This window comes from Desmodus rotundus, chromosome 1 (assembly GCF_022682495.2).
Source record: "Desmodus rotundus isolate HL8 chromosome 1, HLdesRot8A.1, whole genome shotgun sequence".
NCBI classification, from domain to species: domain Eukaryota; kingdom Metazoa; phylum Chordata; class Mammalia; order Chiroptera; family Phyllostomidae; genus Desmodus; species Desmodus rotundus.
Window position 1 is genome coordinate 62,561,836 of NC_071387.1, and position 15,073 is coordinate 62,576,908.

Below are 15,073 nucleotides of genomic sequence, written 5' to 3' on the forward strand. Positions count from 1 at the left end.
GAGGAATGTGGGTAGGAGAGACCGAGCAAAAGCTAAGGAACCAAGGACGTTTTTACCAAGTGCCCCATTATGTAATATTTGTAATGGAAGGCACTGCAACAGCATCAGTGCACTGACCCGCATTCTTCCGGCCCAATTTACAACCACAAGCTGGGATACAATGGGGATGGGAGGAGGGGACAAGAAATGCAATGCTAGCGGAGAGCGATCTAAACAGCAGGGAAACAAGCCACTTAAGCTGAAACCAAGCGGGGAGAATTTTCCCCCTGGCCCTACCACTAGATCACGCCCCGAGGGGCTGCTCTGCTTCTAAGGATCAGCAAGGGAGCTAGTTTTAAAATGCAGGATCCGGATCTGACCTCTTAGATGCGTACTTAATTGGGCGAGGGATAAGGGGCTCAGAAATCTGCATTTTTCACACAGCTCTTTGGGCTTTCTAAAGCGGTGGCTTGGGTCCCCCACCCCGAGAACACCAAACTGGAGCTTGGGCCTCTGCATTCTCCTGAGGGGGGGGAGGCGCCCCTAACTACGGGGTCCCCAGCGCCCGCTCCCCAGCAACAGCGCATGCGTGTGCTCTCCTTTAAGCGAAGCCGCGCAGCTTCGCGGGCAGGGCTCTTCCAATCAGAGCCGGGTGTGCTCGGAGTGCGTATCCTGGAGGGAGGGCGGCGGGAGGTGGAGGAAGGGGGTGGGGCGGGGCCAGAGGCCTGCGAAAGTCTGCGAAGGTCTACGAGGGAAGTCGAGTCTCCGGAAGTGACCGTTGTAAACACCGTCTCCTTGGGGTTTGTTCCCCCCCTTGTCCCCTTTTGCTGTTTGTTCGCCATCCCTGGGTCCTAGAGTCCGTCCAGTTCAAACAGTTTTTGCCCTGACCCCTGCAATCAGCCCGGGCCTCTTTCTATCTTTGAGATTTGAAGCTTCCCCTGGGGTCTTGGGTGTGCAGTCTGGGCCACGAGAGCCCCCTCGAGGTAACCACGGGGTGGGGGAGTCTTCCAGGTGAACTACTTGGGCAGGGAGGTGTAGAAAGGAACAGTACGGGAGGGCTGCAGTGAGTGTTAGGGGGGATCCGAGTCAGTTTGGCACTTAGGGCTGTTGGTGTTGTCAGTGGGGACACGCCTTCAACTCCCGGGACTGGGCCTCTCCGCCCACCTGGAGGAAGAAGTTCTTGGAGTATTTTAGCCAGACGCTGCTGTGGAAGAACCCAGAAGGGACCAGAGGTTAGGGCCCAGGGGCCCTGGACTTGGAGCTTGTTTGACTTAGTTACCTATTCCACTGACATATTTATCACTGGACCTAGCTACTTTACTTTCATTGCGATTCCTTGTCCTCTTTTTTCACTCTTGTAGGAGAAAATGGAGATTTTGCTACATTTTCTCTGCCATATTTAATAGCATGGAAATCCCATTGTAGTTTAAATTGAACCACTTTGTTGATGTAGTTATCCTAAAACATACAGAGTTAGGTTCTTGAACCCGTGTGTTTTCAAAAGCTAACGGCAGAGAGAATGAGAGGAGGAGAATAATTTTTTAATGGACATTTTAGATAGGGTATTTTTATGATGGTGAATTAAAAAAAATTTAGATATAATTCATATAACCCAAAATTCACCATTTCAAAGTGTACAATTCAGTGGTTTTTAGTATATTCACTATGTTGTACAGCAATCACTACTAATTTCAGAACATTTACATCACCCCCAAAAGAAAACTGGTACCTATTGGCAGTCAGTTCCAATCCCTCCTCTCCCTACCCTCTGTAACCATGAAGTTACTTTGTATGGATTTGCTCTGCCTATTCTGTTCATTTCCTATACATGGACTACAATATGTGGCTTTTTATATTGGCTTCTTTCACGTACAATGTTTTCAAGGTTTGTCCGTGTTGTGGTATGCGTCAGTACTTTATTCCTTTTTATGGTTGAATAATGTTTCATAATTTATCCATTGATTAGTTGATGGACATTTGGGTTGTTTTCACTTTTTGGTTATTATAAGTAATGCTTCTATGAACATTTGTGTCCAAGTTTTTGTTAAAGTTCAATAATTATCCTAGAATGTGTCTTTGTGTTGGTTGTGCTGGGTCAATTTTCTCAGATACGCAGTTTTTTCAAAATGTAGACTAAAATCTTTTTGTATTCCAGTAAAGTTTTCTTGAATTTTACAGTCTTTAGTGTTTGTTCTGTTCTCTTACTTTGATCTTATTCAGGGGCTCATGTTATATATTTGGTTATTCTTTGCGTATTTTTCAATATTTCATCACTTTCTCTTGATTCCTTTTGATCTTTTTCTTTATTTTTTAATTAAAATTTTTCCACTTTTTCATTTTCTTCATTTTTTAAAAAGATTTTATCTATTTCTTTATTTTTTAGAGAGAAGGGCAGGGAAGGAGAAAGAGGGAAAGATATATCAACGTGTGGTTGCTTCTTGCACGCCCCCAGCTGGGGACCTGGCCCACAACCGGGACTTGAGCCCTGACTGGGAACAAACAGCGAAGCTTTGATTTGCTGGCTGGCACTCAATCCACTGAGCCACACCAGCCAGGGCTCGTTACCCTTTTCTTACATCAACTTCGTGTGGGGTTTAACTGCACTATTCTGTTGCTTATTTTTTCTTATTTTTATGGAAGATTAGTTTCCCTGAATTTTGAGAATGGGGCAAGGTGCAGGAAAGCTTTTCTAATGTCATAGAACCCTGTCTTGGGTGGGTTTTTTTTTGTGAATGTTAAAAAGTGTGGTGGCTCGCTCTCTGAGATCTCCTGGCCCTGTGTCTTCTACAGCATTGTCTGGGCCATGTCTTTGCTTTGTCTTTATTTCCCCTATCGTGCTCAATTCAAATAGCATCTCCAGTAGCTTCTCTGTAGTGTGGGTTTCTGTCAGGGAGTTCCGTTTTGAAAGTTCATGAGAAAGACTGTACCAACTCTTTCAAGACCCTTATGGTATGCCTGTTTCATGCGTCACCCACTTTCATCTGCTGCTCTCAAATTAGCCTGCAGTGCTTTTCATTAAATATCTGGGGCTCTTTGGAGGTTTCACCCAATGCAGGCTTGTTATTTCCCTTCGCTTTCTCCTCTATAGGTACCTTGACTCTTGTGGCTCAACAGGCTTTCTGGCTGTTGGTGGTTTGCCCTCGTTCATGTGTATTTTGTGGTTCTTTTTGTTGCAAATATTGCTCGTGGTTGTCTAGTTCAGTAACCTTAGGATTTATACAGACTCTCTCATTTAAATTAATAAGGAAATTAAGCTATTGAAAAACAAAGAGACTTGATAATAAAGACACACACCGTCACTCAAATTCTTTTTTTTTTTTTTTAACCCTGAGAGAGCATTCTCAAGCTTCTTCTCCATATTAGTTTTCTATTGTGTAGAAAGCTACCACAAACTTAGTGACTTAAAAAAGCACCCATTTCTTATCTCTCAGTTTCCATTGGTCAGGAGTCTGGGCACAGCTTAGGTGGGGCCTCTTCAGTTTCACTGGGTTATAGTCAAGGCACCAGCTGGGCTGTGTTCTCATCTGGAGGCTCCACAGAAAAGAATCTGCTTCCCAGCTCATTTGAATTGTTGGCAGAACGTATTTTCTGCTGGCCCCTGTATGACTCGGATCTGGCTTTTTTGCTGGTGTGGGGTAGAGGTTGCCTGCAGTTCCTTGTTGTGTGACCCTCTCCATGGGCACTTCACAGCATGGCAGTTTGCTTCTTCTAGGCCAGGAGGAGATTGTCACTTCATTTAGCAAAGACGGTATGTGATATAACATAATGTGATCATGGGTGTGGCATTCCCTCATCTTTGCCATATTATGCTGGTTAGAAGCAAGTCACAGGTTCTGCCCACAACGGCAAGGGTTTTATACAAGAGGAAAAACACCGGAGGCAGTGATGGTGGGGACCACCTGCCTATTTCACGGTCTGTATCCATGATCTGGAAATTCAGTACACTTGCTTCTGAGCTATTGGACATTTGCTAGAGGATCACTCAGAATTGCAGATGTTAGATATCAAAATAACACACTGAAAAATGATGTTGCTCTTCATTTGAGCTTTATCAAACAACTTTATTAAAATTAGGTACTCTACCTCGTCCGATACTTCTCTGCCGAAGATAAAAACAAAACAAAAACAGTGGACAGTATTAAAGTCCTAACTCTGTAAATTCCTTGCCTGTGAGATAGAGGTTCTGTTTGTGCCTGTTGTGACATAGGCACAGACGCATGTGGTTTTAATCTTTTCACAAAACAAGCATTTTATATACCTACTTTTATGTATACTTTTGAGCCTTGGACATTACTCGAGTATAGAAGAGTCCATTCCTTGTAGGTTCTAACTCTTACTTCTGAAGGCAGTTTCTCTGGAGTAAATGTGGAGGCATGTGGTAATAAGGTAAAAAGATTTTGAGGCTCAGTATCAGAAGGGCTTGATTAAAACCCTAGTGTCTCCTCCTTAGTACCTGCCTGCCCTCAGGCAGGTCATTTAGTCTCTGAATCAAAAGAGTTTCCTTGATTGAAGTGAGGATAATAAACCTCAGGTAAAATAACTGTCAACTGTGGCCTTGTACAAAAGGCTTGGGCTTTTTAGTTAGATATTTATGAGTTGGAATCTTGGTCCTATAACTGTGAGTTTTGGCAGGTCACTTCTAATCTCTGAGTCTTAGTCTTCTCTGTTGAACAGCGGGGTAACCTTTACATTGCAGTGCTGTAAGGATCAGAGTTCTGTATAGAAATTACCAAGCACGGTCCTCGGCACTGGAGTGGGTGCTCGGGAAACGGATAGCAGTGCTGTTTGGTTACCTGCCGCTACTCTCCAACTTAGTTTTTTAGGTCCCTGGAGAAATGGAATTTCTCCACACCCTCCCACCTTGATAAAAATTACATTCTCTTTATCCTAGGTTGAACTACTCTGCTGTCAGCTGCAGGAACCACGGACTGTCTTAAAGACCCTTTGGTGTCTGTCTGTAAGAGCCATTAGTCAGTTTTCAGGACGTGGTTGAATCTACATCCCAGTTGGTTTATTTGAGTTTCTTTTTCAGTGATCTCTCTGAGGGTTGTGAGAGCAGGGACAGGACCAGTTTGGCCTTTTATTGGTCTTCTAGATGTCCCTATTTACTCTCAATTTTACTAAACAATTCTTTTTTAAATTTTCACCCAAGGACGTCCTTGTTGATTTTAGAGAGAGGGGAAGGGAGGGAGAGAGAGAGAGACACCAATGTAAGGGAGAAATGTAGATCGGTTGCCTCTCCCACATTACCCAGCTGGGGGACCCAACCCACAACAGGCATGTGCCAAGACCTGGAATCGAACCCATGACCCTTTAGTTTACAGGATGGTGGCTCCAACCAGCCAAGCCACACCAGCCAGGGCTAAACAGTTCCTTTATTGTATGTCCCCTCCAGACCAAATCACCTCCTGTATCACCTACACCCTTCCTTTGTCAGGGATCAGTATATTTTTTCAGAGGGTTCTGCGTTCAGTAATAGAAATTGATAGCAAGTGAGCATTGTCTGTGTGCTGTTTGTATTATTTAAATCTGAAATATATGAGTGAGGTTGATATAGTCATCTGCTGCCTATGATTGAGTAAACAGGCTCAGAGAGCGTGAGTGACCTGCCCCCTGGCACATACTTGTAAGATACTTACTGGAATCCTAACTCAGATCTCTGTTGAGTCTATAGCTCATTGTTTATCTAGGATATTGGAATTCTGCTGGTGAGACACTTGTGGGATCTTGATATTTGTGTCTTTGTGGACTTAATTAGTTACAGTTATCTGTCTTTAAAATGTTTACCCAGAGAATTTTTCATGCTTTAGTAAAGTAACTTTAAGCAGTTGGCTCTGTATAATTTGGAGTATGTCCGATAGAAGAGGGTTCCCTGTGAGAAGGCCAGTACCAGTTACTGATGCTTTCCTCTTGCCTTGTTCCTTTTTGATTCCTCAGAAAAAGGCCTTTGAAAATGAGATCTTTTATTTGGGAGCATTTTGGCCTTTGATTGTCACATTGCATTAAAATTCATTCATTCAAAAGTCTTTGGGAACTCCCAAATGACCCTGGACTTCATTTTATTTTATTTTTTAAAAATTATTTATTTTCAGAGAGAGGGGAAGGGAGGGAGAAAGAGAGAGAGAGAAACATCAATATGTGGTTGCCTCTCATGCAACCCCTGCTGGGGTCCTAGCCTGCAACCCAGTTGTGGGGAGCTTTGCCCGCAGAGCTCCCGTCTACAGTGGATGAGACTAAGTCTTCCAAGACATGATCTGCTTGGGGAGGAGAGGTGGCCAATCTCCAAGAGGAGAAGGCCCAGTTCTCCTGAGGAATAGGAGAAGTTCCTTAATGGGCTTTTACTGCGTTTAATTCCTACAGGAATACAGGTAAAGCTCATCAGTCATTGTCAGGAAGTAAGGATCAAACAATAGATAACAAACAAAGAACTATGAGGGCTTATTCTGAGGCAGGGTCAGTTAGCTAAAGGGCTATAAAACTTGGGGAAACAAAGTCATTTCCTGCTTGGATCCTTATCAGAAAATTGAGGCCATTCTTAGCAAAGCAGATTTCACAGAATTTTGTGCATTGTTTCTAAGGCCTGATTGCCCCAGGGAACTTCCCATTCCTTTGGGCTGCCCCGCCCTCTGACAGTGTTTCAGGCTTAAGTCAGGCAGGGGAAGTAAGGCAGCCAAGAGATTAGGAGACTTCTTGCAGAGAGAATGAGGACTCAGGCTATGTCAAAGCTGAGGGGTGAGGATCCATCACCCCCTTTTTCTATAGCCCCCCAAGTCCTTCCCTGAGGGCCTCTTTATGACATGCCTGTCTTAGGTTGTCCCTCCTTTGAGGAATCTTACTCATCATTGACTAACCAGTCATCTGCCCAGGGTCAAGTAGGGTGAAGTTAAAGGGAGCAGAGGCCTGTGTCCCTTGCTCCCAGGGAGATAAGCTTTGTTTCCCTAGTGTCTTATTGTCCCAAGGTCTCTCACTCAACCTTAGCTATGGGGGGTTACAGTTTCAGAAACCAGGCAGGGCGGTTCCCAACATCCAGGCATGTACCCTGACTGGGAATGGAACCCTTTGGTTCTCAGACTGGTACTCAATCCACTGAGCCACACCAGCTGGGGCCATTTTATTTCAAACTGATTTCTATGCTCTACAGAAAGCCACTACCTATTCCTTTTCCAGTTGAAGAAGATTTTGTCACTATTTTTGTATAATAATGTTTTCTTTCTGTTTGAAAATGAAAATATAGCATTACTGTGTTCTTATAGGAAGGAACATCTTTCTAACATTTTGTTTTTTTTGCTTGTAATCTTTTAAAAAAGAAATAAAACATTTATTTAAAAACAATTATATAAAAATAAAAGTCATAGTGTTTAAAAATATGAGTACTTATATGTTTGTTAGACAATGATTTAAAACTACAAATAAATTGAAGAACAAAAGAAAAATCACCCATAGCCTCAGGATTCATAAATATTAACTACTGTTTTATTTTTTAATATTTTAACAGAATTCAGTCCATCTAACCTGTAAGCCACAGACATCTTGGACAATTTAATCATCAATAACAAAGTATATTATTAAGAAACTGGTATTTTGAAAGAGTTGGAAGACTTATCATGAATTTAAACGCTTCAAGTAATGTCACTGGTGATGCCCAAAGGTAAGCCACCAGGCTTTTCCTGTAGTTGAGGCTTGCTTTTGTTTGCAAGGAGCAGGGAGAAGTAAGTGGTGGGAGGGGCTGGTTGTAAGAATTCTCATGGTACAAGTAAGGCAGGTAGAAATTTCGTGGGGCTGGAGGAGCAGCAATGATGCCTCTGGATACTTTGTATGCTCTTTGTGCTCTTTTGTTAACTCAGTCCACAAAGGTCAAAGTGTCTGTACTTTCTTTTGTCCCTAGATAGTTGCTTATTCTTTTCTACCTCTCTACATCTTTTCTTCTCCTTATATTTCTGTTTACTCACATTTCTGCATGGTGATTACTTTGGCTTGCCGTGATCTCTGTGGCTCTAGTTCTTCTTTCCTCATTGCTTCAACTCTAGCTCATGACTTCTGTTTAAGCACCCTTTTAGTTTTAGCTCCTGTAGCTGACTGCTTCTTTACTTGGGATTTACATTCCAAGAATTGCTACTGCTCGTTTTTTTTTTTGTATCTTTGATACCTGCTTTTGGGTGAGGTGCCTACCTTTGGTTTACTTACCTCTGATATGAATAGTATAAAAACCTGAGTCCATAATATAAAATGGAGCCATCTTGCAGAGTGCAACCCAAAGCATGGTTTACAAAGAAATAAGTACAGAAATTGAAAGTGTTTAGAAACTTTTATTTTTTTTTTTTTTTTTTTTTTTTTTTTTTTTTTTTTTTTTTTAATATATAAAGGATGCGCTTTATTTTTTTTTTTCTGCTTACATGTTTTCTCATTTTCTTTTTTTTTTTTAATATATTTATTGATTATGCTATTACAGTTGTCCCATTTCCCCCCCCACTCCACTCCATCCTGCCCATCCCCCTCCCTCCCACATTCCCCCCCTATAGTTCATGTCCATAGGTCATACTTATAAGTTCTTTGGCTTCTACATTTCCTACACTATTTTTACCCTCCCCCTGTCTATTTTCCACCTATCATCTATGCTACTTATTCTCTGTACCTTTCCCCCTCTCTTCCCCCTCCCACTCCCTTAATGACAACCCTCATATTCTAGTTGTTTGCCTAGTTTGCTCTCGTTTTTGTTTTATGTGTGGCCGTTAATAACTGTGAGTTTGCTGTCATTTTTACTGTTCCAATTTTTGATCTTCTTTTTCTTAGGTAACTCCCTTTAACATTTCATATAATAAGGGCTTGGTGATGATGAGCTTCTTTAACTTGACCTTATCTGAGAAGCACTTTATCTTCCCTTCCATTCTAAGTGATAGCTTTGCTGGATACAGTAATCTTGGATGTAGGTCCTTGCATTTAATCTTGGGTAATGTAATTATGATGTGCCTTGGTGTGTTCCTCCTTGGGTCCAGCTTCTTTGGGACTCTCTGAGCTTCCTGGACTTCCCGGAAGTCTATTTCCTTTGCCAGATTAGGGAAGTTCTCCTTCATTATTTGTTCAAATAAGTTTTCAATTTTTTGTTCTTCCTCTTCTCCTTCTGGCACCCCTATAATTCGGATGTGGGAACGTTTCAAGGCGTCCGGAAGGTTCCTAAGCCTCTCCTCATTTTTCCAAGGTCTTGTTTCTTCATTCTTTTCTGTTTGGATGTTTGTTTCTTCCTTCTGGTCCACACCATTGATTTGAGTCCCAGTTTCTTTCTCATCACTATTGGTTCCCTGTGCATTTTCCTTTGTTTCTCCTAGCATAGGCTTCATTTTTTCATCTGTTTTTCGAATAGATTCAACCAAGTCTGTGAGCATATTGATAACCAGTGCTTTGAACTGTGCATCCGATAGGTTGGCTATCTCTTCGTCGCTTAGTTGTATTTTTTCTGGAGCTTTGAAGTGTTCTGTCATTTGGGCCATTTTTTTTTTTTTTTGTCTTGGCGCGTCTGTTACTTTAAGGGGCGGAGCCTTAGGTGTTCACCAGGGCGGGGTAACGCTGGTCGCTGAGCTGTGACGCTGTACGAGGGGGAGGGGCCGAGTGGGAGCAATGGCGCCCGCCTCACTCTCCTCCGGATTTCAATCCTTCACTCTGCTACCCACAATCAAACTGGGCCCCTCTGGTGCTGGTTCCCGAGTAAGTGGGCCTGTGCACACTCTAGGCCCCTGTGGGTCTCTCCAACAACCTCTTCTGTGAGGCTGGGAGTCTCTCCTGCTGCCGCCCCAACCCCCAGGGGCGCTTTCAATCAGAGGTTTCAGGCTTTATTTCCTGGAGCTGGAGCCCTGGGTTACGCGGTCTGCTCCCCGCCGTTCGTCAGGTTTATCTGTGGGCAAATTTGGTGCCGCGGGGTGCTACCCGCTGCTCTGCCTGCCCCACTCTCCGCCACTCTGAGTCCGGCCCTCTCGGTTTATCTGCGCAGATGTGGGGCCGCAGGGTCTGTTAGTGCTCGGACTGTCTGCGCCATTTGTCCCACACTCCGCCAGTCTCAGTCCCGCCACAGCCACGCGAGTCCTCTCCACCCCGGTGCCCGTCTCCGCCCCTCCTACCAGTCTGGATGAATGGTTATTTTCTATTTTCTTGGTGTTGGTCCCCCTTGCTGTTCGATTCTCTGTCAGTTCTGGTTGTGCGAGGAGGCGCAGTGTGTCTACCTACGCCGCCATCTTGGTTCTCTATCGTTTAGAAACTTTTATAATCATGTAACAGTACTTTTCTGTTTGTTGACTCTAATAATAAAACTCTTGGGGTTATATTTTATGTTTTTAAAATTTCTTTTTTAGTTATCCATTTAAATATATTTAAAAAAAGAATCATGAGGCATGGGGTAGGATTAGTCTGAATAGTCCTTGCTCATATTTAATTTGAGAAGAACTGATTTAAATAGATCACCTGTCAGCAAAGATGATGGGGCGGGGCAAGTACCATGACTAAAATGTACTTCACCTATAAATAGAGTTTGCTATATAAACATTTTCTACCTATCTTTAGAAGCTGCCTTAAATCTTTCTTTCTGGAGTAGCGTACGGTTTAAATAAATAAGATATTAACTTTTTACTTTGCTATTATTTCATCTCAAAGAGGCCTTTTTCTTTCATTGAATGTGGCAAGGGTCAAGAGTAAGGTCTTATCAGCTTGTTCACCACCGCAGGTGAGAAATATGGCTCAAGGTTCCTTCTTGTTCAGATATTCTGTTTTATATATGTATACATGTACATATATATGCATTTTAGTGCAAATAATAGGGCCATTTTGAGAAAAATTAAACAATGCAAATGAAAAAACAATAAAACTATTTATAATCCTATTACTTGGAGTTAACTACTAATAACATGTTGGTATATACTTGTTCATATCTTAGGAACATATAAATATATAATTATATTTAAAAAATTCGAATATTGTTTCACATTATTTAGTATCTTGCCTTTCAGTTTTTGGGGAGAGCATTTTAATATATTAGTATACATCAATAACCCTGGCTGGTGTAGGTCAGTGGATTGAGTGCTGGCCTGTGAACCTAAAGGTCGCCGGTTCGATTCCAAGTCAGGGCACATGATTGGGTTGCAGGCCAGGTCCCCAGTTGGGGGTGTGAGAGGCAACCAATCGATGTATCTCTCACACATCGATGTTTCTCTCCTTCTTTCTCCCTCCTTTCCTCTCTCTCTGAAAATAAATAAAATCTTTTTGAAAATATACATCAATATACCATAAATTTTTAAAGAGGACTTTATTTACTTTTTTTTGAGAGTGGGAAGAGGAGGGAGAAAGAGAAAGGGAGAAATACCAATGTGAGAGGGTAACAAGAAGTGTTAGACAAGAAGTATTAGAAGACCAGGTCTCTCATTTTTATATAAATTTTATTTGACTCTCTTGTTTTTAGTATGGATCCCTTACCCTATTTGTATCTGATGTCTCCAGTCCAGAGATCTGTTTTGTCCTGTGCAGGGAATAAACCCCTGGTTTATTGTTCCAGAGTGGGGAAGAGATTGGTGCTCAGTTGTATGGCATATAGAGTAGAGGATTTGAGGGTGTCATTATTACTTTGGTAGACCTTCAACCAATTCTCCTGTTTTCTGCTCTACTTTTACCTCCATTTTCAAAGGTGTTGCCAATGAACTGAGCTTGTTGGGACTTTGGTGTAAATCAAAGGTTTACTAGGTTGCTTTCTCCACTGTTGACTTTGAATTTAACTCTTTCATATGAATCAGTTACCACTTGTCCACCTGCTTTCCAGCTTCTAGTATTTTATTGCTATTGACTCATCTCCTGTGCTCTTTCTTGTGAGTTTATGCCTCTAAATGCTCTTTGCTGTTATTTTAATTCAAATTTTAATTTTGGGGAGAGAGTAGAGTGCTTTAGTATGCCATTTTATTTTTTAATTTTTTAAAAGATTATATTTATTTATTTTTAGAGAGAGGGGAAAGGTGGGAGAAAGAGAGGGAGAGAAACATCAATTGGTTGCCTCTCGCACACCCCCACCTGGGGACCTGACCCGCATCCCAGGCATGTGCCTTGACTAGGAATCAAACCGGTGACCTTTTGGTTAGCAGGCTGGTGCTCAATCCACTGAACCACATCAGCCAGGGCTAGTCTGCCATTTTAAAGCAGAAATCTGTATTCTCTCATTTATACTTTTTCTTTTAGTAGTATGTATTACATTTGCAATAAGTAAAATATTTTGTTCAAAAAGGTAAAAAGGAAAGAACTTAAGCTCTCGCAAAACTGCCTGCCTTGTGACAGGATCAGGCAGCCTGTCAGTACCCATCCTGAGCCGCGTAGTGTTTTCCAGGGGACAGTGCTTTGTTTCTAGTCACGAGTGTTGTGCGTTCCTGCCTAGCGTTCGCCATCAACATCTTTGACTAGGCTGTAAGTTTCTTTTGGGCAAGGACCATATCATGTTCTCTGTGTTTTTTTGAAAAATAAGTTATTAGAAATACCAGAAGTGCTGGAAATATACTTATGGAGAATTATATTTTATTATGATCTCACTTTATAGGTTGAAGAATGCCTCGTCTGATGTAAAGCAAACGCTTAAAAGTGAAACAGAATTGGATATTGCTGCTGACCTCAGAAAGAAACTCCACCGGGCTAAGAAGGAAAAATTGGAAATGACAACTAAGCACAATGCAGAGGTAAAATTTATTTTCCCCTTAAATAATGTTAAAAGTCGAGTTTAATTAACTTAGATTATATTACAAAATCCACACTTAACATTTCTCACTCTAACATCCTTGTGCTTAGAAAGGGAATTATAAAGAAAACAGATGTTTTTAAAAAATATATAGTGGAATTGTATAAGATTGTTAAAGTAGAAATTTAATGTTATATTTATTCATATGTTGCCTTAAATTTAATAATGGGTAAACTTGATCAAAAATATTAATTGAGCCCTGGCTGGTATGGTTTAGTGGATTGAGCACCGGCCTGCAAACCAAAGGGTTGCTGGTTTGATTCCCAGTCAGGGCACATGCCTGGATTGTGGCCCAGGTCCCTAGCTGGGGGTGTGAGAAAGGCAACCAATCGATGTATCTCTTGCACACTGGTGTTTCTCATTTTCTCCCTCCCTTCTCCTCTCTCTAAAGGTAGATCAATTAAAAAAAAATCTTTAAAAAATATTAATTGATAAATGCATTTGGTGACTAAAAGATTTATAAATTAGACATTTTTGAAATCCTAATGTAGGTTCCTTTTGGTCTGTCCTGCAACAATTTCTTAAGGAGATTTGAGTATGAAAATTTTAATCTCAGTATAACTCATAAATTATTTTAGTTTTTTTGTTTTATTATGTTACTATATCTTTTATTTTATTAGGGTGTGTATATACATTGTGGGGCAAAAGTAGGTTTACTCTTATTCATATGGAAAATAATACAATAATTGATAAATAATAATGTAGGAATACACTATGTTTTGGCGTACTCACAACTGCAAACCTACTCTTGCGGCCCACCTTGTATATACAAATATATATATTATATGTGTATGTATATATTCCGAGGACAGTAGTTATTTTTTCCAGTAAGTTCAGTCATGAACTGTATGTTTATGTCTCTTTTGTCAGTTGTGTTTTTTCTGTTTTCTACTTTTTCTCCTTTTAAATCTTATTCATTCTTTTTTTTTGTTGTTGTTATTTACTGACTTTTAGAGAGAGAGAGAGGAACAGAGAAGATAGAGAGAGGGAGAGAGAGAAACATCAATTTGTTGTTTCACTTATTTATACATTCATTGGTTGATTCTTGTATATGTGGCTGGGGATTGAACCTACAACCTTGTTATATCTGGATGACGCTCTAACCAACTGAGCAACCCAGCCAGTGCTTTAAATCTTACCCATTCCTACTTTTTGTGACAGAGTGGATGGACCTGGAGATTATTATGGTAAGTGAAATAAGCCAGTCAGAGAAAGATAAATACCACATTATCTCACTTATATGTGGAAATAATGAACAAAATATGCATAACGAAACAGAAACCGATGCATGGATACGTGGAACAGACAGACAGCTGTCAGAGGGGAGCGGGGAGGGGGGACTGGATGAAAGAAGGGGAAGGGATTAGCCCAAGAACACACATGCATAACACAGACACAGACAGCAGCGTGGTGATGGCCAGAGGGGGGAGGGGCTGGGGGCTGGGTAGAGGCAGGCAAAGGTAGGGGAAATGGAAACATCTGCAGTAGTGTCAACAATAAAAATAAAGTTAAAAAAAGTGAAGTGGGATTTAGCACCAGGCAGAAAAGGCAATCCCAGCACACCTCCCACCACTTCTTGTTTTTTCCACCTTCACTGAGGCATGATCAGTAAATACAAATAGTGTATTAAAAAAAGTTACTCATTTCTTTTTTTAATTTTCGAGGGAGGGGGAGGAAGGGAGAAAGAGAGGAAGAGAAATGTCGATGTGAGAGAAACACTGATCGACTGACTGCCTTCTGAACCCAGGCATGTGCCCCAACCGGGGATCACATCAGTGGCCTTCCGGTTTGTGGGTTTGCAGAAGATGCCCAGCCAACTGAGCCACACTGGCCGGGCAAACTTACTCACCCTTAAAGCTCACCTTAGGCAGCCTGGTGTCGTGGAAAGAATACTGAGTTTCACAGATTTGGACTCATTCTTGGCCCTTCCATTTATAAGATACGTGACCTTGAGTGAGTTATTTATTCTGTACATCATTGGTTTCTCATTGTGAAATGCTGGTGCCAAAAGGTTGTTGTAATAATTAAGTGAATTTTATAAAGTGCCTGTGCATTATAATAGTAGCTATAATTTACTGACACTTAAGTATAAATAGTGTGTTTTCCTTCCCTTTTCACTAAATTCTGTTGCTGTTTCATCAGGAAACCTTTTAAAGCCTCCCTAGGTGACACTGATCACTCCCTTCTTTGCGCTCCCACCTGTGGTGGTTACTGATATTGTAGGGTTAAAACGTTGATTTCACACTGACCTGCACCTCCTTAGTCCTAGAGCTGAAAGCAGTGACCATACTTTGTCTCTATACCTTAGTGGCTGTGTGTTGAATAACTGTTTGAAAAATGATA

The 15,073-nt window shown here is 41.4% G+C and overlaps 1 protein-coding gene across 5 annotated transcripts in view; it reads left to right on the plus strand.

Moving 5' to 3' along the window:
* Positions 1 to 689: 689 nt before the first annotated feature.
* The window catches only part of CCDC171 (coiled-coil domain containing 171), a 293,962-nt gene continuing 279,578 nt past the window's right edge, over positions 690 to 15,073 (plus strand). For 4 of the 5 annotated variants that reach the window (XM_071221606.1, XM_053924635.1, XM_071221605.1 and 1 more), the window contains exons 1-3: positions 690 to 779; positions 7,475 to 7,627; positions 12,536 to 12,671. In XM_071221606.1, coding sequence (XP_071077707.1) covers positions 7,584 to 7,627; positions 12,536 to 12,671 — 180 coding nt within the window. In that variant the 5' untranslated portion in view covers positions 690 to 779; positions 7,475 to 7,583. The other variant, XM_045193651.2, reaches the window with a different exon arrangement.